Source organism: Stegastes partitus, unplaced genomic scaffold (genome assembly GCF_000690725.1).
Source record: "Stegastes partitus isolate 25-593 unplaced genomic scaffold, Stegastes_partitus-1.0.2 Scaffold41, whole genome shotgun sequence".
Lineage (NCBI taxonomy): Eukaryota > Metazoa > Chordata > Actinopteri > Pomacentridae > Stegastes > Stegastes partitus.
Genome location: NW_007577772.1, coordinates 798256 through 825187, shown reverse-complemented (window position 1 = coordinate 825187; position 26932 = coordinate 798256). Strand labels below are relative to the sequence as shown.

Below are 26932 nucleotides of genomic sequence, written 5' to 3'. Positions count from 1 at the left end.
TTTTTCCTTAAAAGCGTTCAGTTCTAAATGCATAGATTGAATGCAACTTTCCTAAATTGGTATAATTAATATGTACTTATTCAAGCACACTCCAAGCTTCTATAGTTTCTTTTATTTGCCCTTAATTTGGGTGAATTAAAGTTGGTGAATTCTCCTACCAATCAGAACTCGGGGTTAACTTGCCCTGCTCCGATGCTCCCAATTGATTGGTGGGTTTGTGTTAGTGGGCGGGACCAAGGCGACAACAAGGAAGTGAAACTGCTAATGATAGAAAGATGTTCAGTCGTTGAGTCCCGTTAACTTTTCACCGTTTTGACCTCGGAGCGATCAGAAAGTACCGTTTGTTGGACCAACGACACCCGACACGGAGTCGAAAATGCAGACTGTACGAAAACGTCGAGGCAACGATTCACAGACGAATAGGTTGGTACACTTAGCATCAAGCTAACGCTGCTGTTAACTTCTTATCCGCTGCTTTGTTGACAAGAAAGCAGAGCAGAGTTCACAAACTACAGGAAGAGAACAGTATAAAGAAATTAACTTATTTGAAACCCCATGACACCAGTGAACTACAGTTGTGCCGCTTGTTCACCTGCATGTCATGTGTCCAGAAGCAAACACTGGAGGCGGAGCGACTGTATACTAAGCTAACGGTTTGACGAACGAATCAAAGCGAATAACAGATAAAAGTGCTGTTAAAGTTTGTAGTGAAGTCTTGTTGCTGTTTGTAGCAACTAATAGATAGTGACAGAGCGTAAAAGCGCTGCAGTGGATAGATGAGATGCTGCTGGCTGTTATATTTACCTTCCTCTTGTCTGCATGCTTCCTGTCACGTTTTGTCACATGACTGAATCAGCAATAAATGTCCTGCTGGTCTTGGAGCTGCATTCCTGAGCTGGAAATGAATGGTCAAGCTTCTTCCCTAAACTTGATTAAACTCCTTAAAGCTCATCTCTGGGTTTCAAAGTTTCATAAAACTGCTTAAATTCACCTCCACACCATTGCTTTTTCCAGAAGGTGCAGATTTATGGCCCAGTCCCAGGCTCCACCATAAACACTAATCAGGTCAATTCAAATCAAATTTAATCTTGAAGCACAACAGGTGTCGATCTAAAATGCTGTGCAAGTAAGTAGCAACCCCATGAGACATCATCACAATGACAAGAAGACAAATCGGAATAAAAACACAATAAAATAAAGAAAAGTGAAAGATGAAGTGAGTACGAAAGACCCTGTTGCATTTTTGTGTCTCAAACTTGAACCATTCAGGAGCATCTGGTTGGTTGACCTCAGTGCTCTCACTAGGGTATGAAAATGTAAGAGTTGTGATGAGTTAGGTGGTACCAACCCATTTAAAATGTAAAGAAATGAACAATAAAATCTTCAAATCAATCCTGAAATGGACAGGGAGCCCGTGATGGGAGACCAGTACTGGTGTTACATGATGTAGACATAGATCTGTTGGAGAAGTGGGATGAGGGTTTATAGCTGTACCACTGTCAGATGTGGACGTTTCAATGCCCATATGAGAACTCTCTGTCTGCAGACTTTCATGAGAGACTTGCCTATAGTTTCTAGAAAGATTGGTGAAGTATAGACGTGGTTGTTCTGCCTCCTACAAGATATACACAAACACAACATGGATGATGTAAAGAAGAAATCTGCAGAGAAGTTTGTCACTGACAACATGCTTTGCTGTTGTGATTATTTATTGCACATTTGTAGAGTTCTTTGTATTGTCAGGCACATTTCCACGTAGAATTTACAGATGTTCATGGCTTTCTTGACTTTTGGTATTTTGTTAAAAAATATAAATAGTAACTTCACAAATAGGTAATGATCAACCGAGCAACTGCGAATGAAACAAGGTCCAAAATCCTCTTTATTTTCTTGAATATGGCAGTGCATTGTTTCCAAACGTGTACAGTCACGATAAGTTAAATGTGATAATTCCCAGCCAGGATGTCGACACCATTCTTTGCTCTTTTTGTGTCTTCTAGGATATAAAAAACATTCCATAGACATGTTAACAAAGTAAAAAAAACTTGATTTTCTGTAGAGGGGCCCTTTAAGGACAGCCCATTTCTGACTATGAACTAAAACAATCCTGGACAACAATAAAGCAAGAAAATATATATGAGTGAACAAGACTTTGACCAAACAAGATGCTAAAAAATTGAAGAAACTACTTTGAAAGTATAAATGCTAGCTGTCAAATTTGTAAATACCCCCTCAGCCAGCCACAGGAAGCACAGCACAATTCATCCAGTAACCACGAACACTGAACCCGCAAGAGTGAAATACATAATAATTAGCCCAAAAGTCACAAAACAGCTACAATATAAAGAACCTATACAGATAATGCCCCCCAGAATGGCACTTGGCAAGTAAATACGAGATGTCTGTCAATGCACACAAAATATTACGGTTGCTTGCTGCAGAAACTTCATGACGCATCTTTCCTCCCGTAATTGCTGTCTAGGTATCTGAGTGACAGGAGAAAAGGTTTCAGGCAGACATGGAGGCTGACAGCTCTATATCCGTTTTTATGGTGCTGACAAGCAGCCAAACAGGCAGGAATGAAGGGCTTGCACTGTATTCAGCTGCGCTCGTCCTTTTGTTGTCCCGGTGCACAAGCTGAACCGCGGGGACTGTGTTCAGTGTGCTGCAGGAAATTACACAGCTGCACACAATATACAATAAGTTGAATAGTTCAGCAAATCCATGACTGGTGCATCATCATCTGTGGTTTCATAGAGCGCAGGATGCTGGAAGAAAACAAACCCCAAGAAAACACATTTGTTAAATGGCGAATATACAGTTATTATGTAGATGCTATTTATATCGTATATTGTGCAATTCTTTCCCCTCCCTCTTTTACATATGTGTGCAAATGCTTGAACGTAAGGTGCTTTGTCATCTTGCATATGAAGGTGATGACCTAGGAATTAACATTGTAATAAGAACGATTAGGTGGATCGGTGGTTAGCACTGTAGCCTCACAGCAAGAAGGTTGCTGGTTCGCATCCCGGTGAGAGATCTTTCTGCGTGGAGTTTGCATGTTCTCCCCGTGCAGCGTGGGTTCTCTCACACAAAAACATGTTGCGGCTAATTGGTGATTCTAAATTGTCCGTAGGTGTGAATGTGAGTGTGCTTGGTTGTCTGTCTCCAAGTGTAGCCCTGTGATAGACTGGTGACCTGTCCAGGGTGTCTCCTGCCTTCATCCTGAGTCAGCTGGGACAGGCTCCAGCCCCCCGTGACCCTTGGAGGATTAAGCGATGTATAGGTAATGGATGGATGGATAAAATCGATTAGTAAAGAGCAGCAAATGCAGCCTTTTGCTTTAACCTGAATTTACTGCGGGAGTAAATGCGGTAGTAAACCTCGCTTTAATGCTGTCCTTCCAACGTGTCGGTTAAATGCTGAGCCTCTGTGCTGCACTTTGCTTTGGTCAACCTGCCTTGTTGCAATGACTCACAGTCCCTGCAAATGTGGGTTTACAGCACTCCTGGTGTTCTGAAGGAAAATGTGCAACAGAAGAAAAGGCAGCACTTCCACTTCGACCTGTGGCTCTGTCTGACTCTGCAGAACTGGATACTAGACTTTGGAAGGCCTATCGTTATGGTAAGGAGGCTCAGTGCACTTAATGTGGTTTTTAGTTAATGCAAAGAGCTGCAGACTCAATCATGCAGCAGTGTCAACTACATGTGTCTGTATTAGATCATCCTTCCTCTGGAGTGGTTTCCCCTGAACAAGCCCAGTGCTGGAGACTATTTCCACATGGCCTACAATGTCATAACACCATTCCTAATGCTCAAGGTAAGTCTCAACACAACAAATTGTCATTGATCATAACATAAGCTCTTTGTATGTATCCTACTGAGGCTTTTGTGCTTGAAAGAAAGTGGACACTGATAGATATGGAGTGTTTTAGTGACACCAGCCTTGCTCAGTGTTAAATAATCTTTCACATCAGGCAAATCTGTGGTGAAGTTCTGTTGCTTTTCTAACAGAAGCCTCGACATGCTTTTCATTGTTTTAAGAATTTATTGCTTATATTTCATTCCCTATATTCACTGAGATGATCAAGTCATAATAATAGAACAAATCTCAGTCATCTAGTTGCTTGTTCTTCAGATCTCACTTCACACGTTGTCACTTCTGAACATACATTTGACTTTTTGGACATTTTAAGGCCTTGATCACCTTTTTTTCTGTACTATTCATGTCTATTTAAATTCAGTCATGGTTGTGTGTTTTTATGATGTATATCTTATTCTTTTTGTTTCTGTAAGCAACTAAGTCACTTTGATGATAGGGCTGCAATTTATGTATATTTTTTATTGCTGATCTATTTGTGATTTTTTTGATGAATCGATTCGTTTTTTGGTCTATAAAATGTCAGAAAATGGCAAAAAAAATAAAAAAATTGTTAATCAGTGTTTTCCAAAGCTAAAGGTGATGTTTTGTCACGTAATCACATAAAGATATTCAGTTCAATGTGAAAGAAACCAGAAAACATCAACACCAAAGAGCTGGAATCAGAAAACATAATTGATTATCAAAACAGTTGCAGATTATTTTTATAGTTGACGACCAGCTGATTATTCAGTTAATCGTTGCAGCTTTAGTGGATGACCAACAGTCTTCTCTCCGTCCTGTAATTATAAAATCTGTATTTTTAATGTGTGTTTGACCTTAACATGGCTGTCACATTTAGATTTTGTGTTAGTTTCAAGAATCCAAATTGCTTCATTTAAAGTTGTTGTATATCGTTTTCGTGTGACAGATTTTTCTTAAGTTGAACTGACATTACAGACAGAGTAATACAGGAGAGTCGTACCTGCAGGTTGGTTAGTTTCTGCCACAACACCACGAAAACCTGAGGTCTGATCTCTGAGTGTCTGCATGAACAAGAACAGCAGAAAACAGAGAAATGAGTAGAAAACTGTGTAAAATACCTGAAATAGAGCAAAGTACCTGCTTTGCCTTTAAGGTAGATGTCATGTATGAGTTTGTATTATTACCCAAAAACAAGAGAATACCTCAGCAGCCACATAGTGACGGCATATATCCGGTTCCTGTTTGACTCTAGCAGTAGACCTGCTTTACTTGTCTCTTGCCTTGACTGTCCAACAGAGCCAAAAATGCCTAAAAAATAAAGCAAAACAAGCTAATTAGTGTGTATTATCCATAACTTCTGACAAAGGTTTCTTTGGAATGAAGGAAGATCATGGTGACGCCTCTGGACCCGAATAGATAAAGCCAGAATGGCACCTGTAGAGAGTCAACAGAGAAATCAAGTGTACAAACATCACAATACCTTGAAGGCTGTTTGACTTGAAGGAACAAGGCGTAGAGATCCTGCTGCTCCGATTCCTGAAGATGTAATCAAATAATGAAAACGTCTCCCGCTCCAGTTATTGATAGATTCATTTCTGGGTATCAAAAATATCTATTTAGACTTTTTTCGTTATTTTTCTATTCCTTTTAGTGTCTTAGATGTACCTCTACCCCTGTGCTCCCTCTCTCTCGGCTCACATGCTGCATAACTAGATTTTCATCTTCTATATAAATAATATGTGTTACCGCTCCACTCAGCTCATTGAACGGAGTCCCACGGCGCTGTCTCGCACCGCCGTCTACCTCTGCATTATCACTTTCGTCATGGGAGCCAGCATCCACCTGGTTGGAGACTCCATCAACCACCGGCTCATCCTGAGCGGCTACCAGCTCCACCTGTCAGTCAGAGAGAACCCCATCATCAAAGACCTGAAACCTGCTTCTCTGGTAGGACTGCTGGTCTATCCTGGGAATACACTGAGAAGATTGTCAGATGTTTGATTGTCAGGTTCCCATGTTGGTATTTGCTCTGTGGAACACGTCAGCGCTAATAGAGTCTATCAATACACTCGAATTATCACCTGTCAAAGCGTCAAACAACAAAAACCTGTTGGTGTTACTTGTCGCAGCTCTTCAGAGGCAGTTCAGCGACTTTAAAAGAATAAGCTTTTCCTCTGCGCCCATGACAGGCACTGACAACGCAGCACACACAACACACCTGTATTGTTGCAGCTGTTTGATTGAGCAGACTTTATTCTGCAGTGTAGGAGTGGAGCTCATTCTTCTGTCTGCTCCTTTCATTGCTATCGCACCTTTTTTTTTATTTGTCACCTAAAAGTAGATCATACATTTGACGGATGCAGTTGTCAGCATGATATTTAGGTGATGTACAACGCACCAGGTGCAGGACAAAAGGAAGACAATAACAATATACAGTCGTCCTCGGATGTATTCATACCCTTCTATTAAAGAAAAGGCAGAATTCACAATAGTCACTCAAATAACTAGAAACTGAAATAAGTAATAATAAATTAAAATTTGCTAAATTATAATTTAGTGAAATAAGACATTGCTTTTGAATTGTGGTTGAAATGAATAATTAAAAAAAACAAACAAAACTGTGCTGGACAAATTAGAGCTGATGAGCAGTGGACCAAAATCCAAATAGCTGTCAACAGGTAAAGAAGTCTGATTGAGAGTTACAGAAAACACTTGATTGCAGTGACTGGCTCAAAGGGTTGTTAACAAAATATTAGTTTACGGGTCCCATCATGCTTGTTTTTTGTTTCTTTGTTTTATTTATGTTTTTATGTTTCTGTTGATCCACAATTCAAAAGCAATGTCATGATTTTTGTTACATTTTTATTTATTATTACTTGCTGTTTTTTTGCTTCTTTAATGGGAGGGTATGAATACATTTGAGGACGACTGTAGATTTTGAAATCTCAATATTTCTTTCTGCTGCTTCCTGTTCAGTAAAGCAACCATTACTTTAATTACACACACAAAGCAAGTAGCTTAACCAGATAAATTACCCTTAAAGCAACATTTAACTCCTTACCATTCCCTTGGATAGCGATTGTCATGTCTTGAGTGCATTTAAAGTAGATGTTACATAAGAAAGCTGTCTAGGGACACACGCTGCTGAAGAGATATTTTAGTCTTTGTTCAGAGCGTTTTGACTGACAGCTGAGTGACAGTGCAGGTGTGAGAGAGAACACAGATTTTGGTGTTAACTGCATACCCTGTGTTCGAACTTTTATTTTATCCTCATGTTATCCCGACAAGCAAACTTCTGATGGTCGAAGATGTAAAACAGCCTTATTTAGACTGAGTTTAGGTTCAGTCAGACTTTGTATCGAATTGATTTTGATCCGAGGTTGCACAGCTACAGGAAATAATCTTTTCGTCGCACCACACAGCTGGGGCTGTGTGTTTGTTATGCAAGTGCACACATCAGAAAAGTTCTGATTATACTATCAGACCAGGGGTAGCAGATATCACGCTGTGTGTTGTCTGGGTTCCTCCTAATCCTCCTAATCCAGAGGACGACGTGAGGCTTCAGAAAACATGGTACGGCAACAAGACGATGATAATCAAGTCACTGAAACCCACGTGAAACCTAAGACGCCCTCACAGTTGGTTTAGGATCTATTACGTGTCATTTCATAATCTCTTGCAAACACGTGTTGAATCACTAGTTGCATAAGGAATAATAGCATCCTATTGTGTCTCATTGTGGGTGTAATACACTCATTAGAGTGCAGTTAGAGATGCCAAGGTCGCATACGAACTCTGTTTTCATAATCAAAACATCTGAAGTATAAGTTAAGGTGAATGCACAATAAATGCAGCTCTCACCTGAGAAAAGTTTGAAGATTTACCTCAAAAAATCAAAAGTACTTTAGTTATATACTACTTTTATTGTAAATTACTATGTTTGAGTTCTGAAAATTCAAACTAGGGCTTCAAGGTGGCTCAGTGGTTAGCATCATTGCTGATTCGCATCACGGTGAGGACACCCGGGATCTTTCTGTGTGGAGTTTGCATGTTCTCCCCGTGCAGTGTGGGTTCTCTCCGGGTTCTCCGGCTTCCTCCCACAAGGTCCAAAAACATGTTGAGGTTAATTGGTGATTCTAAATTGTCCGTAGGTGTGAATGTGAGTGTGCTTGGTTGTCTGTCTCTAAGTGTAGTCCTGTGATAGACTGGTGACCTGTCCAGGGTGTCCCCTGCCTTCACCCTGAGTCAGCTGGGATAGACTCCAGCCCCCCGCAACCCCAGTGAGGACTAAGTGGTGTAAAGATAGTGGATGGATGGAAATTAGTAGTTTTTGAGAGTAAAATTTAAGGCCAATTTGTTACTGAAGCTTTAAAGGTCTACGGTGTGTGCACTTATAGTATTTACTGATTTCATACATACTGATGCAGGTGTAGAAGCAATTTGTCTTTTTCAGCTAATAGTACAATTACGAATGCATAAGTGGTGTTTTAGTAGTTTTATATTATCACACAGCTACCTTTTCATGAAGAAAGAAATAGAAAAATCTAAATTTATAGATTAAATACTTTTTCAAAAAAGATGCTGAACAGCTAAATGTGCACAAAGTCAGGAGGGTGAGTGCCTAAATGTTTTGACTGAAATGTTTTAGGCACGGGGAAATTAACCTGATATCATAGCAACTGATCAATACATTCTGCATGGATGATACTGGTGTGGTGTTTAACAATATATATAGGTGTCAAATTAAAAGGGAACACGAATACAGAGTGTATTCAAGTGCCTTGAAGATGTTAAATATCCCCACATTGCTGTTTTTATGATGGTACAGGTGAGCGTTTGTTAAAATCTGGCCACTTAAATCAATTTCCATTTCAAACAAACCATATTCTAACCCTTTGTGCCCTTTCTGGCATTGGTTATGCTTTTCCACTCAGTACTTCAGATTTGACTCCGGTCTTTAGATGGAATTTCTGAGAAATTGTTACGATAAAGTGTTTGTGGTAGTAGAACAGTAGGTGGCACTGTTGCCTAAGGCTGTGTCTGCAGAATGAATTGAAACACTGTTGTAATGAGTTTCTAGTAACGAGCCTTCTGGTCCTTTCTTTTGCAGATCGACTCCTTTGAGCTGCTGTATTATTATGACGAACAGCTGGGACACCTAATGTGGTATGTGTTTGTGATATTTACACGTGTTGTGTGCACGTAGAGTGCTGAGAAATAACAGCAGAATGCAGGTTCAAGTGCTTTGCTACCAACCAGAGTTTGTTCATCATTTCTAGTTTAAATCATAAGGTTATTTATTTTTTATTGAAGTTTTAAATGAAAGAGCATTTTCAGAAGTGCAGACAGTTATCAGTGAGCTCGATTCTGTGGCCATTTTCTGTCTTTTCTAAATCGATTTTAGAACGAGCAGGTCTGTGGTGACAGTTTACACCAGCTGAGTGCTGACTGGAAAATAAATCAGATTTGTTGTTTAGAAAAATCAAAAGACGATGGAATGGGTTTTCATGATGAGCAGGAAGATGGAAATGTATATCTCCCTCCTGGCTGCTGTTTTATGTGCACAGGCCTGTAGTTTTATGGCAGTCTGCTCGTCACGCCCCGGCATTGTGCCTTCACGGTGATAGAATATCAGTTCGCATTGGACGATCCTGCTGTGGTGTGTGGGCGTGGTTTGAGTACTGTATCTCTGGACAGAGTTAAGACTGAGTGGGAAAAACAAACTGCTGCTGAGAGAATAGACTGTATGATAGTTGCCGTTTTGCCCTCTAACACATGGGTGCTCTCAGAAATTGCCGATACAGTGACTCTACCTGAAATGAACAGCACTGAAGACTCACACCATTAAACTCAGCTTTAACTATCAACTCGTCAATAAAGGTTTTAAAAAAAGCCAAGCAAAATAGTAGTTTTGTAAAACTTCATATCAGAATTACACAATTACAGATGTACAGACGCGTTTTAGTCCTTTGTTGGTTGGCAACAGTCGAGCAATGACAGGAAATAAAGGGAAAGAGATCAGAAAGCAACAAATGGTCAGATGTGAGACAATTTCTAAATTAACCTCCATATTTTTCATTTATTTATACAATTACATACATTTATAAAGGTTCCTTGAGTTAGTTTTTTTTGTTAAATCTAAAGAAAATGAAACCTGGTGCATGTACAACAGAGGTAAGTTGAGAGTATTTGCTCATGATCAATCAAAAGCAACATACTTCAAAAAGACTAATTAAAACAAAATATACTGACTCCAAAGTCAAAACTCAACTAAAGTCAATGCACCTGTTTTCACTCGCACACAAGTTAGAAATCCCACAATTAGTGAAGCATTGTTAAGTCCGCCTAATTGTCTGAGCCCGGTTATAAAATGGCCTGTGTACAGTGAACACCAGAACTTCCTCAGCTTGGGACCTATAGGCTGTTTATCTGCATCATGGCTCCACGTGAATCAGAACTGGATATTGAAAATCTGATTGTGACACTTGACAAACATGGAAAATGATACAGGAAGATCCGTGAGCAACTGAAAATCAGTGAAAACACGGTTGCAACGTTGATCAGGAGGTGTAGAATGAACCGTACACCCGCTAATCAGAGCTGCAGTGATTGTCCGAAAATGACAGTGCTTTACTTCTCGCAATCTAGCTCTGAAAAATAGACGCACAAGTGCTTCAGACTTGGCACAGGGGTTGTCACTGGAAATCAATGTTTCTGTGACAGCTCAGACTGCTTTGTGAGGAGAGTAGCGTGACGTCAGCCTCTATGGACAGCGCCCAAGACAGAAAACGTGTCTTGAACTCAGGCACAAAATTGCAAGATGAAACTTTGCTGAATAACATGAGACCACAAAGAGGCCTGATGAATTCTGGGAGCACAGTCTTTAGTCAGATACGTTTGTTTTACTCAGATGGGGTCCAGCATGTTTGCCATGAACCTGTACAGGACTGTCAGAGTGAATGCACAGTCCTGACAGTGAAGCACGGAGGTGGGAGTGTGACGATATAGAGCTGCATGAGAGCAAAAGGTATACAACATTTATCGCTGGCAACATGGCTGCCTGTGGATATAGTAAAATACTGACCGACAAGGTGACTCTCAGTATGCAGAAGAGGAATATTCCTGTATAAAAAGCACGCCGCCAAAATCGTTTTTATAGAAGTGAAAACTATAACGTGGCCAAGTATGCTGCCTGACTTCTATCCAACAGAACACATTTGAGGGATTTTGTGTTACAGTTTAGAGTCATTTGACATTTAAGTGACGTTGGATGTACTCACTTTGCTGTATACTGTATATATATATATGTTTCATAATGACAGCCCTGGTACTAAACTACTTCATGCATATTCCTTGCATTTCTTGAACTGCTGTTGTGACTTACAAACACTGTGATACTGATGTGTTTGAGAGTGTTTGAGAAGCTCAGATCACTCAGAGATCAGTCGCTGTAAAGGATGCTGGTATTAAAACAGCAACTGTGTGTGCATCAAGCAGGGACTAACTCTGAGTCACTGAGGTGATTGATGTACACGCTGAATTTGTTTGACAAGTCTTAATGGATAGCATTTAGTGGACCAAATAAGGTCTGGGCTTAACTCACCAGAGTGTGGGATTCTGTTGTCAGCATGCTCCTGGAGGTTCTGTAGACAGATGATACACAATCAGAATCTGCAGAGCCTTATTACCTCCGACAAGTCCATTATTTCCTAAATCGGGACATCCAACATTGAAAATAGTCTACTTTTCAATCTTAGATATCATTGAGATTCAGATTTTATTTTGAGGAGAGGGCTGAGAACAGGAAGACATTCTTAATCAGACAAATGTATAATCAGCAAATCCAATTAACACAATTAGGGACCATACATCAATAACAATACAAGTTTCTTTAAAGAATATGTGCATCAAAAAAATTCATTTTTTTCCAGGTAGTGTAAAGGACTCAAGTTTCATCGCATTTGAAAGCTGCATCGTACCGAAAACCTGTAAGATTTATAAGAACATAAGTGATACTGAAGGTTTATTAAATATTGTTTTCTCTTGTCTACAGGAGAATCCACCTGACTTTGTTGTCTAAAGAGGAGAATAAAGCACTGTGTCAGAACAGGTTTAGAAAGTGTTTTTTAATACCACATGAACTTACATAAGAAAGAAGAGACAGGCTTTGTTTCACTTGCTATCATGTTTTAAAGGTTGTTTGTTTTTTTTTTAAATTCCAAGTTTAATTCATGGTTTGTTTGTTTGTTCTTTGAAAGTACAACTAAAATGCTCCCTGCAGCCTGATATACTGCTTAAGAATTTAATTATTCTTCTTGCAGATGCTCACTTTGAGAAACACAAAAGAAATGTTTAATTTTCTCAGTCGGCTTTGACCTGCTGGATTTTTCTAGGTTTAGGGATTGTGCTGCAGCCTCTAACATTACGGGGAAACAAAGCTTTTCTTTAGAATTTTGAGGGAATGTTTTGGTGGAATTCCGTAGAAAACACATGCTGCAACTCTTGGAAACACTAAGCATCCTCCATTTTACAAAGAAATACTTCACTCTAATGGGGATCCAGTACAGTTTTTAAGCCTGCCTCTTGTTTTTTTTTATTTTAGGTATATTCCCTTCTTCATCATTCTGTTCATCTACTTCAGTGGCTGCTTCTCCCCTGCTAAAGAACAAAAGAAGATTCCCGTCTCTGGTTGGCTGTTGCTGGGACCCAGCGCTCTCTACTATTGGTCAGTGTTCTGACGTTGAGAATCTGTTGTACATAACCGCCATGAGCGCATGTTAAAGAAAATACAATAGAGACATGTTCTCCATGGATACATTACTTTTTTTGTGTGTTTTGTTCAAAGAAAAAAGATGATATGGCAAGTGGATCAACCTTTTAAAGAAGCTAAACCGTATGAATGGGTCTATGAAAGTCCAATAAGAGTATTTAGAAAAGATGAAATGCTTTTTCTTCCATTACATAACTAGTTTCATAATCCAAAGGCAGGAAATGGAGGTCCGTATGCGACGCAACAGCAGCAAAACGCAGTGAGATGAAGAAAAGAGGGAATGAATGATGGCTTTGGAATGAAAAGAATGAAAACTGATCAGAGACATGAAGAGATAATGAAAGAAAATGCAGCAATGCACTGAGAAACTACACATGGGTGACAAAAGAAAACAAAAACTGCCAGAACAGCTTCAGTGCACATTGGTATTGGTTCTCCAAATCTCTGGAACTCCACTGGACGGATGAAACAACGTTCTTCCAAAAGATTTCATTTACTGTTTTGATGATGGAGAGCGCTGCCTAAAACTGGGCTCAGGAGTTGATCTGTATCACATTTATCCCTTTTTCACTCCTATAAATGGAGAAACCTGATCTGGGATGTTGGTTTGAACCACCAGCTCACTGAAGGGGTCAAACAGTCAAGCTTGTCCTTTAATTTGTCACCCATCTGTATAGGCGTGAATCTAAAGGAGTAACTGTGTAGTTTCATCAGCATCCGGTAAATTAAACAGTCTAATGCTTGAGTGAAGGAGGAGGTTCATTCACACATAAAAACACTAAAACATTAATGAAAGAAGCAAAGCTGTACGACTACCTGGCTTTACTACTAAACTATTAACAGTCGAATCTAAAGCCAGAAAACATTCACCAGCATTATTCTGTATTTACTATATATTTGGTGAAGTTGATCGCTATTCCACTTGTCCTGCTCTGCAGTCCAAGCCAGCTGGACTTTTTTTTTTTTTTTAAGGTAAACTTTTTGGGGGGTTATTAAAATGCAAGTTGTTTCTGTCTGACTAACAATGAAGCTTTTCCTTCTTTTGTTAGATGATTGACAGAAAGCAGACTCTAATGGGTGCACTGGTAAAAAGAAAATCTTGGGGTCACTTGCATAAAGAGAAAAAGAAATTTAGATAAAAACCAATTTAAAGCAATTGAAAACAAAAATGAAAGGCATTCTTTTGTCGGGAGGAAAATGAACTCTGACATTTCCATAAAATTTCAGCTGAGGAGAGATGATGATTACCACAGATATAAAAGTATGCTTTTTCGGAAAAGCAGTAACTTTTCTAGCTGCTTGAGGTACAACTGCTAATGTAGTAAATGAAGCAAACAGGTGAACTGGAACGCAGTAATAGTTTCAGTAACAGGAAGTGTTGCATTTAAAGTACAGGAATTGGTTGCTCATTGAACGTTTCTGACTGAGCTCCTGACGTCTCCTGTGTTTCCTTTCATGTCTTCAAGGTACTTGGTCACCGAAGGACAAATCACTGAACTTTTCCTCTTCACCTTCCTCGCCATGGTTGCCATGGTGATATATCAGCAACGTAAAGGCCTCGGCCCCGACAGTAACGGCCAGTTCCTGTTCTACAGTTTCAGTGTCACGGTGCTCCTAGTGGCTGTGTGGGTGGCCTATCTGTGGAGCGACCCGGTGCTACGCAACAAGTACCCCGGACTCATTTATGTGCCAGAACCCTGGTCCTACTACACGCTACACATCAAGAAGAGCCACTGAACGCCCTGCCAAGGTCCTCTCTGTTCTGTTTTTCTCTGTTGTACTTTCTCACAAAGCAGATTTCCTGCAGCTAAGACGGTGGCTGCACTCTGACAACAACAGAGATCAATGAAACTTGTTGATGCAGTTAAACTCAAGGATCTGCCGGCTTCAGAGGGAAATGTGTCTTCTCTTTGTGTTTCTATATTGATGATGGCCTTCTTTGAGTTTGATTTTGCACTTGCAGTCAGATTTTTCAAAAAATGTTTTTGGATCTTATGACATGAGATCTAAGACTATGAGAGATTCCATAAAGGACACCAGCACTGTAGATAATGTTCATACTTATGACAATCAGGAATGAGTGAGCCTCCTCACCGCTCATATTTAACACTTTTAAATCAACGTACGAGGTGTCAGAAAAGTTCCAGGACTGGTGTCACAAAAGATATAATTATATATTTACCTATACATGTCATACAGTATACTATACTTATATATATTTATACTACAGACTACAAGTTTTACCCCTTCAGACGATCAACCAGTACGTCTACACAGAGATCCTGCAGCGTTTGCTTTGTTCAGTGTGCCAGAAGAGGCCAGAGTTGTGTCAGGACAAGTTGTGGCTGCTTCATCATGACAACACGCCTGCTCACAACGCCCTGAGCATCCCACGGTTCCTGGCTGAGAAGAACATCACCGTGCTGGAGCAACCTCCCTACTCACCCCACCTGGCTCTGTGGGATTTTTTCCCCAAGGGAGTCATCAAGGGAATCCGTTTTGAAGACCTGGACAACATCAAGATGGCTGTGATGACGGAGCTGTAGAGGATCCTGGAAGAATCCTTCCAGGAGTGCATGGCGGCGTGGCAGGGAAGGCTGGGGAAGTGTGTTAGAGTCCAGGGGGATTACTTGGAACGGGAGAACTTGTCGTTTGTAGTTTGAAATGTATCTTTTGTGACACCAGTGCTGAAACTTTTCTGACACACCTCATAAAGCTAAACATGTTGAAGATGTTTATTTTCATTGAAGGTAAAACCAGGACTGGGATTGACCCACTGAAGGAAAAAGTGGTTCAATATTTAGTCTCTTTACTTGTATCCATTTTTCCCAGAAACCAAACAGTAGTGCACCACTGCTGCAGAACTGCTGGTAATGTCAGTTTGTGATCATTTAAATCAACACAAATTTGTTTGAGGTTATGCACCACATGAGCATGACGTCAGCGGACATTTTAAATGTATTAAAGTCCCTTCCTGGTTGTTGACTTAACCTCTAAAGCGTCATTTCTGTGTAACAAAATGACATATGCTGTAAAATGACCAAGATGTAAATTCTACACTGTTCCTTCTTAAGAACGTGCAGATATCTACAGTTTTTTGCAGCTGCTCAAACACTGTAACTATTCTATGCTTTACAATGGCAAGGTGTATTATTGGAGGAGTGTCGTACATGCTCAACCTGGAAACCAATTCTGAAGAAGAGTAGTGCTACAGAAAGCCCCACCCTGCACATCAACAGGATTGGTTCTTTAGGTTTGTTACTAATGAAACTCCCATGTCAGAATCTGTGTTTCTGAGATTGGTTCATTGAGATTTTAATGTTGCTGACTGCCCATTTTGCTCATCGTGTCCTCTAGCATATCAACACAAACCTTGATTTTCACCAGAAAAGGTCTTTAGATATAGAAACCTTTAACAAAGGGCATGATGCTCGGATAAAAAGGCGAGGAGCGACCTTGGAGCTTGACATTGTGCTTTAGTGGTGTGTATTTAACACAGAGCAGTTTCAATGCCATCACTATTTGACAGCAATAGAGAATCCGTTTCAAAACAAGGCAAGAGAATGAAAACGCTGAACAAAGTACATCCACCCATACTGGAAGATGAGAAAGAAATCTGACCTTGAAACCTGGAAGAGTTCAGTCAGTTGTAGGCTGAACGCTGTAGCGTCGACCTTTTAAAAACTCCGAAGAAACAAAGCGTTGCAGCCGCTTCTCTCTGGCTTTCAGGAAAGAAGAGAAGCAGAACACGGAAACAGTTCTTGAATGAGTACATAACTATACATACAACATAGAAATAGATTGAAGTTACATAGCGTTTGTCAAACCAGCGCAAACTCAGTCGACAAGAAATAGCTATAAAGGGTACAAAATAACTGCTGGAAAAGCCAGTAAAAACAGTTTAGAATCAAAACTAAAAATGGGCACAGCTCTAAAAATGAAACAGCTTCTCTTTTGGCACACATTTTACCTCTCATCCAACAGGCGAAACATCTTCAGGAACCCAAAAAAAGCTTTTTCCTGAAGCTCTGAGGATCGCTGTGACCTGGAAAAATATAAAATATAATAACACAAAGCCAAAATAGTGGAATGACAAGATAATGAAATGTTAAATGTGTAAAGTTTCATGATAACTTGACCCATTAGTGTTACATTAAAAAGTGTCCATTAAATCAGGATTTAAAAATAAACTCCTGAATTCAGTTTTGATTATTTTCAAAAGGTTACATTCTCTCAGGTATTTTACATTTCATACTTTGACAGGTTTGGGTCAGATCTTTTATATTGATATCCATTTACATACAGAGGTTCTTATGTTTCAGTATGTTGTCACAGTGTTATTTATCATTTACTTAGTTGCAAGTTTTTGTACATAACGTGTGTGAAGTACATCTGTTGTACGGATGATTTAGCGTTTTCCAAAACATCAAGGAAAAGGAGATGACTGTGAAGATGCTAATAAAAAAAGTGACTTTGACTGACGAATTTATAGATTTTATTTACATGAGTGGATGTCTTTTGCCTTTTGAGTTATTGTTCTTAATGCAGAATCCTATTAATTTTTGTATAGTATTGCTCACTTTGCACTTTTCTTCATTAAATGCTGATCATCCATCCATTATCTATACACCGCTTAATCCTCACTAGGGTCTTGGGGGGGCTGGAGTCTATCCCAGCTGACGGTGAAGGCAGGGGACACCCTGGACAGGTCACCAGTCTATCACAGGGCTACACTTAGAGACAGACAACCAAGCACACTCACATTCACACCTACGGACAATTTAGAATCACCAATTAACCTCAACATGTTTTTGTGGGAGGAAGCCGGAGAACCCGGAGAGAACCCACACTGCACGGGGAGAACATGTAAACTCCACGCAGAAAGATCCCGGTGCCCTCACCCGGACGAGAACCGGCAACCTTCTTGCTGCGAGGCAACAGTGCTAACCACTGCTCCACCCTACAGCCTTAAAACTGATCTTCTACTTCTTAATTATTACTCATAATTTTCTTTGAAATTGCCTTATTTGATCCTCCTGCCTGTGCATCAAACCAACTTAAAATCTTACCATTCACATTGTTGCAGACTACCTCCTTTAACAGGTAGTAATTGCTGCCTCCCTTTTACAGGAAGTAATGGAAAGAACAAATCAGCCCCGTGGATCTGGTATCAGTGTTTCCACAGCAACGCGTATTAAATTACCTGGAAGGCGACAGGTGGTGGACTTTAAACCGAGGTATACAGGTGACTCAGCCGGCACAATACTGTCTCCTTCCTGGATAGAAACGAAGCAACTTCAGACATGGTAAGATCAAGAAATTCTTTCTTTCAAACCTTTTTGGTTGACTATTTATATAAACAGACACTTTTTGTGTACTTACCCAACAAATGAAGCCACACTGTTGTCATCTTACAGGCTAAATTCTTCACACCAGCTCAAATCAATGGTAAGAGAAGCTCATAGCACCACATGATTGCTATCCTATTTCTGTTATTTACTGATGTTTGAGGTGTTTTATTCACACACAAGGATCAAATCCAGAACCTGTTTTGTCTTATGACTTTCCCTGTAGTTATGTATTTCTAAGTTAACCTGCTATGATAAATGCTTGGTGGATAATCTAGACTTAAAATGTATTCATTAATGCTAAAATGTATGATGTTGTTTAATACTTCCTCTTTTTCCTCTGCAGAGTTCAAGGAGTGCTTCTCCTTGTATGACAAGAAGCAAAAGGGCAAGATTCAGGCCAAAGACCTGATCACAGTTATGCGCTGCCTCGGCACGAGCCCCACGTTCGGCGAAATCGAAAGACATCTACAAGTTCAAAAAATTGGTAAAGTATCAAATTAAATGAATCTAATTAGTCTGGGGGCCTGTCAAGGTTATGAAAACGTGTTCAGGATGAGAGCGGGTAAAGAAAGAGTTTCACTTAAAGTGTCTGAGTTACGCCTTGTGTCATAAAAGACGAAGGAACTGGATCTGTACGCCACACTGTCACATCACATGCTGCTGAGGAGGTGGTGTTTATATTTTAATTAGAATCTGTCTTATTGAGTTGTGGTCAAGGCCTTTATGAGGTAATTATAATTTAAAATGAAGTGAAAAATTACAATTTCAAATCTCACTTGAATAATGAAGAAGCCCAATACTTTACTTATAATATCAGATTTTCATTTGGGATTGACTGATGTGGGTTTTGTGTTTTGTTTTTGCTGATTATTGGCAATTTAAAAAAGGCCTAAAACAAATATTTAAAACTGATGTGCATTAAATGTAATGTTTTAACAGCACGTGATAGCAGAGAAGCTGTCGTTCATAATTCATTACTGAATATGTAAAATAGAACTAGGAGGGATTAAATGTTTATGTGGGATCCACTGAGATCGATCAGTTTGTCTCTATTTTCATAATATTTCACAATTCTATCACTTTCATTTCCCACTAACGTCCACATCTTAAAGAATTCTTAATGATTGTTTTCCAGACTCTGTTTCAGTGTAATTTGCCTTCTAACTTAGCCGCTAGCGTAGCATTAGCCACTGTGAGAAGCTCACTTCCTGGTTTGTGGCAACGTCTTGTGTTTTTTGTTCAGTCTCTGCTTGAGAGACATTCTGAGACGACAGAGAGGTGTCTGCAACAGACCTGAAGTAGAGCATTTAATTTATCATTAAAAATACAAATACCAGTAAGCAGGAACATGCCAAACATCAGCCACGATAATCGGTCTCATCCTACTTTTTAAAGCTTTCTCATGTAGTTTAAATCCTCGGCCTTCATAACGTGCACAATATAAAGTAATGTAGACAGGATGACTCCACACATGCACACAAAATACGTATATGTTAGAAAGAACCACAAGAAAAAACACATCTTCTGAAAACATTTTCTTTTCTTCATGACATTACCAACATGTGTGTCCTCATCATACCACCCAGTCAATGTTCCTGCATAGATTAGATTCAGTGTACACTCACACCTGATGTTTGTGCCACATTCAGAAAAGAACGGTGAGCTGGACTTCTCTACGTTCCTGACCATGATGCACAGACAGATGCAGCAGGAGGATCCCAAGACGGAGATCCTGGAGGCCCTGAGGATGACGGACAAGCAGAAGAAAGGATACATCCAGGCCGCCGAGCTGCGAGCCAAACTCACCAAGTTAGGAGAGAAACTCACCGACAAAGAAGGTAAATACTGTTTGGAATAAGTGAGCAGAACTGAGATCTGCAGGATGAATGAATGAAAGAGAACACCGAGGAGCTGCTGCATGTAATCTAAAGGAAGTGGAAGTTTCCCTCTTCCAACACACCTGATTCAAATGATCAGGATCGTTATCAGGCTTCTGCAGAGCTTGATGATGAGCTGATCATTTGAATCAGGTGTGTTGGAAGAGAGAAACATCGAAAACATGCAGGATTGCGGCCCTCGAGGACCAGAGTTCGACACTCCTGGCATAGATGGACTTAAAATTAAGTAAATAAAATATGTTTAAAATCAGTTAGCATCAATTTTTTGGAGTTATGACAATTTCTAATGAAATTACGATCAACCAACCAATTAATCATCTAGGCATGTTAATACGAGGCAGGGGACTTGAAATCCTGATGTCAAAGTGAAAAAACATAAAGTTATCATGGCAATTTCACTTAGCTACCTCGACTTAAATTAAGTTTGCAATCAACGCAGAATTTTGAGTTTAAATGACGCATAATATTAAGTTGATGCAAATACCAAACTTATCATCATAACCCATCAAAAATAATGTTTGCAACCTAAAATGTTTATCTAAATCATTTTCCTACGACTATGCAGAAAGCTAAATGGTGGGAATAGGTCACTTGACTTACTTTTTAGAGTGTGGACTTTCATTCACTCTGGAAAAACAGACATTTTTGTTTTTCAGATGGTCAGAAATATCAAGGAAATTCCTAGATTTCATTACCTGAAGTGACTTATATTGCGAATCGGTGCTATATAAGTAAAAGAATGGATTTCTGTCAAATATCTCCACACAGACTCGCTGCCTTTACTGCGCACAGAATAATCTCACCAGTGTGGGACTGCAATAAATATGAAATGATAAAACAGAGGTGAAAAGAGGATTTGGAGGATTTTTGACGTCGGCCTGTTCTTATAAGATAAGACTATAACTGATGTTTGTGCCTCGGAAATTACAATTTTCTCTACTTCAGGTGACAATTCACCAGGGGTTGGCTCTTATCCTCTCATGACACACATTTGCTGTATCTTCCCACGGTGCTGTGAGCTCTGCAAAGAAAACAATGCAGCGACTCGAGCCCGGCTTTAGACTGAAGCTCGGTGTCTCTGTTGGGAATTACAACCTGCTTCCCTAAATCCACTACAGTTTACCAATCTTCCCATAACCTGCCTGCGTGCAACAGCTCACAAACAATCACTCGCCTGTGAGGAAGATGCTGCTGCAGTGTGCTGGATTGTACACGGAGGAGGCAGATTTTCCTCAAGACAGACTGAATTTCTTCCAAGAAAAAGCTGCCAGAACTGAATGTAAATGTTTCGACACACTTTACTGGGATTTTATTGCAACGAAATTATTCCAAAACAGCATTTAATTTGTTTCGGAAATATGGTTATTTGTTGTCTTGGTGATTGGTAGATGAGAAAATTGATACCACTCCCTTATATATACATGCTAAGATTGAAATTCTGACTATTTATTATGACAGCTAATTTAGCGTAGCATAAAGAGAGGACACAGAGAGAAGCAGCTAGCATTGATCTGACAACAAAATCTGCCAACCAGCCCCTCTAAAGCTCACGACATATTGTTTTTTGTTCAATTTATGCAAAAAAAAAAAAAAAAGAATTCCTCTGGTGCATAAAAAGGCAATTTGCCATTTTTACACAGCCAGAAATAATGTGTTATTTAATGAGCTTTCAAAGTGCTTTGAAGTGGATTTTGTGACCTTTGGAAAGCGGCAGGATTGCTTTTCCAGTCTGTATACTCAGCTAGCTGCACACTTAGTGTAAAGATTTAAGAGTTTATAGATTTTTTGGGGTTATTTCTGGCAAACAAGCAAATAACTCAGTTTTCCAAAACCAAAGACAAACTCCTCCTTTAAAGGCCGCAGTCTTTTTGTGTTCTGTGCAGCCGAAGGACACGGTGGATTCTGTTTTATTTGACACGTGAACACTGTTGTCTCATTTCATTTCTGAAGTGAGGCTTTAAGTGTGAGCTGAGAGTTTGATGGAAGGACTCCTGCAGGCAGGCAGGCAGGCCGACATCTGTTTGAATCTCTTCATCTGACTTTGAGTCTTTCGAAGCTGCATCGCTGGCCTCACAGCGAAATAAAGATGTAGTTCAAAGTCCTGTCAGCGAAAGGTTTGTGCACGTAAAGCACTTCATAGCTAAATGAAGCTTCTCAGTGGGGAGACGTCCATCAAGAGGTTGGACTGTTGAAGCACTGAAGCAGATGCCACTTGAGTTAAAGGAGCAGACAACAATGCTTTGAAGCTCTGCAGCTCTTCACTGTAGATGCTGTGAGCAACTGAGGCGAGGATTGTCTCGCTGTTAATACTATAATGCACCAGTTTGACTAATCAGGACGTTGAAACTGTTCATTTAGATGCCAAAACTCAAGTACAGCTCCGATGAATGGTATTAAAATGAACAAATAAGATTGCGAATTATAGGATTTGTCATCTTTGTCAGTAAGTTGTTTTCCACTGCAAGAACTTTTTCCACTTGCAAGCACTGTCCCTGTACAACCTCTTTCAGGGCCATTTTCAGTATTTTATTACTGAATAGGTACATTTGATCAGCCTTGAAACTCTACCTTGGCGCTGAATGTACTCCCACAATACAAATGTTGGTTTGGTTAAATTTGGAGAAGAGAAGTAGTAACATTTTAATGTCTTTTTCGTGTCCTTTTCAAGTTCTAGTCTTCTCTCCAACTTTCCCATCCAGCACATACAATTTCCCATATAGGCTAAAATAACAAACTTGAGTTGCTCTAGCTATGTGTTCATAGAACTAGAGTTACTTCCTTTAACCTCTATTTGGTGCATTTGGAGTGGATGTCGTGTTGGAAGCTGTTGGGCTGCAGTGGAAAGTCAGAAAGGGTCGATTATTATTCTGTTCCTGTAAATGTTCATGTCATCTCAAGCCTGCTATGACTTCCTGCAGTGGAAAGCTATCGGATGTAAACGGAAGCTTAAACCGGCTGTTACGTTCCTGCTTACAGTACGTAACTCGTCTGTCAATAGGGAAGAACTCACAAGAGAGTGAATGGCAGTGAACAAGTTATTTATTTATAATTGTTGAATAAATTAAATGAACAACAAAATGAAGGTTTCAAGAAAAGTGTGGGGGGAGGGTCAGCTGTCAAAGAAATAAATAAAACAGGGCCTAACTCAAATCTTTCTGAATGAAAAGAAAATGAAAACAAAAAGCCTGGCTGTCTTATCTAAAAGTGATAGCAAAACAAAACTTACAGTGGCAACCACCCCTAACCTAGTGCATGCAACAAAGTGAACTACGTGTGTACATGTATAAGGTACCCAATCTTACCTCTGCTGACCACCTTCCTACCACAAACCTTCAAACACTGACAGCAACATGTGAAATGACAGCAAACAGGAGGCAGAGAGTGAACAAAGGAGCATGAGGGCTTATAAAGGAGAATCCTCCAACTGATTGGATAACCAGCCAAAGCACGGGCCAATCACCCACTCCTCAGGAGCTCACAGGTGGCAGCAGCAGGAAATCCACAGGTTTTGCCCATCTTCCAATAATCACCTGTAGGAGTGAGGTGAGAGGGAGACACACATGCGCACACACACACATCCTCCACTCTGCATGTAACACCGGCCCTTCATTACAATAAACATTAGAGCCTGACTGATATTGGCCCATAACAGGTACAATTTTGTTTTTGCTCCCATTTTTCATGAGCCGAACTCAAAGATCTGAGACTTTTTCTATGAACACAAAAGGCCTCATCACGCAGTGCAACATAGAGTTGATCAGGTTGTTGGATATTTGCAGGAACTGGAACACGCTGTCGTATACGCCGATCCACAGCATCCCAAACATGCTCAGTGGGTGACATGTCTGGTGAGTCTGCTGGCCAGGCAAGAACTGGGATGTTTTCAGCTTCCAGGAAATGTGTACAGATCCATACAACATGGGGCCGTGTACTATCATACTGCAACACGAGGTGATGGACACGTGGATGAATGCAAAATAAGCCTGAAGATCTCGTCACAGTATCTCTGTACATTCAAACTGCCATTGATAAAAATGCACCTGTGTTCGTTGTCCATAACATACGCCTGCCCAGAGTATAACCCCACTGCCACCATGGGCCACTCGATTCACAGTGTTGACATCAGCAAACCACTCACCCACACGACGCCATATATGCTGTCTGCCATTTGCCCCGTACAGTGAAAATCAGGATTCATCTGCACAGAGAGCACTTCTCCAAAGTGCCAGACGCCATCGAATGTGAGCATTTGTCCACTCAAGTCGACGACGGACTGCAGTCAGGTCGAGACCTCGATGAGGACGACGAGCATGCAGATGAGCTTCCCTGAGACGGTTTCATTTTTTGGTTATGAAAACCGATTGTTGCAGCAGCTGTGGCTGGTCTCAGATGATCTTGAAGTTGAAGATGCTGGATGTGGAGGTCCTGGGCTGGTGTGGTTATACCTGGTTTGCGGTTGTGAGGCTCTGAAACGCCTTTGGAGACGGCTTATGGTAGAGAAATGAACACTGAATTCACAGGCAACAGCTCCGGTGGACATTCCTGCAGTCAGCATGCCAGTTGCACGCTCCCTCAAAACTTGCGACATCTGTGGCAGTGTGTTGTGTCATAAAACTGCACAATTTAGAGTGGCCTTTTATTGTGGCCAGCCTGAGGCACACCTGTGCAATAATCCTGCTGTCCAATCAGCATCTTGATACGCCACACCTGTGAGGTGGATGGATTATCTCGGCAAAGGAGAAGAGCTCACTAACACAGGTTTAGACAAATTTGTGAACAATATTTGGGAGAAATGGGCCTTTTGTGCACATAGAAAAAGTCTCAGATCTGTGAGTTCAGCTCATGAAAATGGGAGCAAAAACAAAAGTGTTGCATTTATATTTTTGTTCAGTAATATGTGCACATATAAAGATTCTAAACTGATACATTGATTTTGGATTTACTTTTCTCCCTAAAAATCTAAGTTAGCTCCAAAATCAAGAATCAATCAGGCTCAAATGAATGTTTACGTGAACGCGATGGACGGACAATGTAGCATAAAATCGAGTTTTTGAGTAAATCTCAGGTTTGCTGTAAGATTTGTTTCTCTGGTATAGAATCTCATTTAATCCAATATTAAATAAATACATTATATATAAATATTCCTATTACATAAATAGAGCGATGACATAAATACATGAGGCAATAACTACATGAAATAATGTTACCGCGAATAAATATGTTTGATTTTTTTAAAAACAACATTATTCAAAGATATTGAACACAACAGTATTCTATCGTCTGCTGGTTTTGGAGGAAAATTGCTTATTTTGCCAAACAATTATTATTTCCATTCATAAGCTTTTAAACTGAGTGAAAATCCTCAATAAAAAGGGTAAATGATTTCTTTTCTGAGTTGATGACAACTCCTGGAACAACAAGCAGCCCCTCAGTCTGGCCCAGCACACAGATTTACACTTGAAATTAGCTGTCAGTCAAAAAGGCCCTCAAGCACAAATACTAAACTACAGACTCTCCAACCCTCAAACTGCTTCTGTCTGCATCTTTCCTCTGAATAACCGCCGTGGCAGACAAATGGATTTTCAGACGGCATTCTCTCTTGTCACGTCCACTTATACACATGTTTTCTCTGTCTTCTTTGTCTAGTGGACGAGCTCTTCAAAGAGGCAAACGTCAAGTCGAATGGGATTGTCAACTATGAGGAGTTCACCCAGATGGTGACGCTGCCACCGGTCGATTACTGAAGTGTCGAGGAGGCAACAAGCAAAAACAACCTCAACACAACAGCCACAGCGGGAACGTGACTTTGCAAACACTGTGGTTATCCTCTTGTTATTTAATTAATACACACCCTCATTCCTGTAGCTCGCTCTGTAGCCTTCCTATATGACTGAACATATTATGACATGGGAGCCAATTTTAAAACCATTAAATCCTCAGTACACTTTGTGTCAAGTCTGAGCCTCCTTCTAATAAATCTTGCGATTTAATTTCAAATTGGAATATTGTTTGTGCGTCTGCTTGCTTGTGAGCATTTAAAACTTTTTATTTCATGGTTTAATTTGCACATATCAGTGTTAAACTTTATAAGCTTGTAGGACAAAAGCTGTGGAGTTTGAACAAACAAACTGTCTTTTTCTGTCAGTTCTTTATTTTAAAAGCATGTATTTAAAAAGCCTGCTGCAGTGTTGTCATTTCTTTTTGACAGTTGCTGCACATGTATAATAATCAGACATTTGGTGTTTTTGGAAATAAGTGATTTCTAAGTTGAAATTTGTACCACTGCCATCATTTTCTGACAAGTTTTATTGTTTTTAGTGAATAAACATTCATATTCGATGACATCTCACTAACTGGCTGAAATTAAATGAACACCTTGTCCTCCAGAACACATAGTTGTTGTTTTAATAGTTCATTAAAATGAATTCTAAAGTGGCGTTTTGTTCAGAAATTGTATTTATCCAACTCACTGCTTTGAAGAATAAGTTTAATGGCATTTTGATGTAAGTGGTGGACCTTGTGCTTAGAAACCAAAATAATAAAATGTGCTAGGATGAATCTAAAATAATAATAATAATAATAAAAGAAGAAGAAAGAAGTACAGGACAATCACTTCCACAAGCTAAACTGACAAAACGAAAAATGATCATCTGATTGCAGTTAATAAGCCTTGCACTCAAATGTCATTTTGCAAATATGAAAAACTCTTTGTTGCACCACTTCCAGGATTGTACGATCAGATGAGCAGCCATGCGTGTTGTTCATTAAACATAAAGGGGAGCATGTAGAACTCAAGCACTCATGTTTTTTTCTCTCTCTTTTTTTCCCTCCAAAAACAAAAAAAGAAGACAAAAGAGCCGAATCTAAGGACAGAACAGATATCAGAAAAGCCGAGGTGGCAAATAACTTTAACAATGTCTCCATTGTACATAATGTGCTTTTCCTACCATGACATGTAGGGATCGATTGATTATTGATGAGGCTGTTTATTGGATCAAATATTCAGCTTTTTAAAAAAAAAAATTAAAAAATTGATCTAAGTTTTTCTAATGGATTCACGATAAATTCAT

General features: G+C 39.8%; 2 protein-coding genes across 2 annotated transcripts; both read left to right on the top strand.

Annotated features, from left to right (window-relative positions):
- Positions 1–238: 238 nt before the first annotated feature.
- Positions 239–14583, top strand: cln6a (CLN6 transmembrane ER protein a). The gene is made up of 7 exons (XM_008304642.1): positions 239–423; positions 3504–3624; positions 3721–3819; positions 5602–5790; positions 8954–9009; positions 12446–12568; positions 14080–14583. The coding sequence occupies exons 1-7, from the start codon at positions 377–379 to the stop codon at positions 14348–14350; spliced, it is 906 nt and encodes a 301-aa protein (XP_008302864.1). The 5' UTR covers positions 239–376; the 3' UTR covers positions 14351–14583.
- On the top strand, positions 14543–25606 carry calml4a (calmodulin-like 4a). Its single transcript, XM_008304792.1, has 5 exons — positions 14543–14575; positions 18031–18061; positions 18308–18448; positions 19614–19802; positions 25509–25606. Exons 1-5 carry the CDS (start codon positions 14543–14545, stop codon positions 25604–25606), a joined length of 492 nt encoding a protein of 163 aa, XP_008303014.1.
- The last annotated feature ends 1326 nt before the right edge of the window (positions 25607–26932 follow it).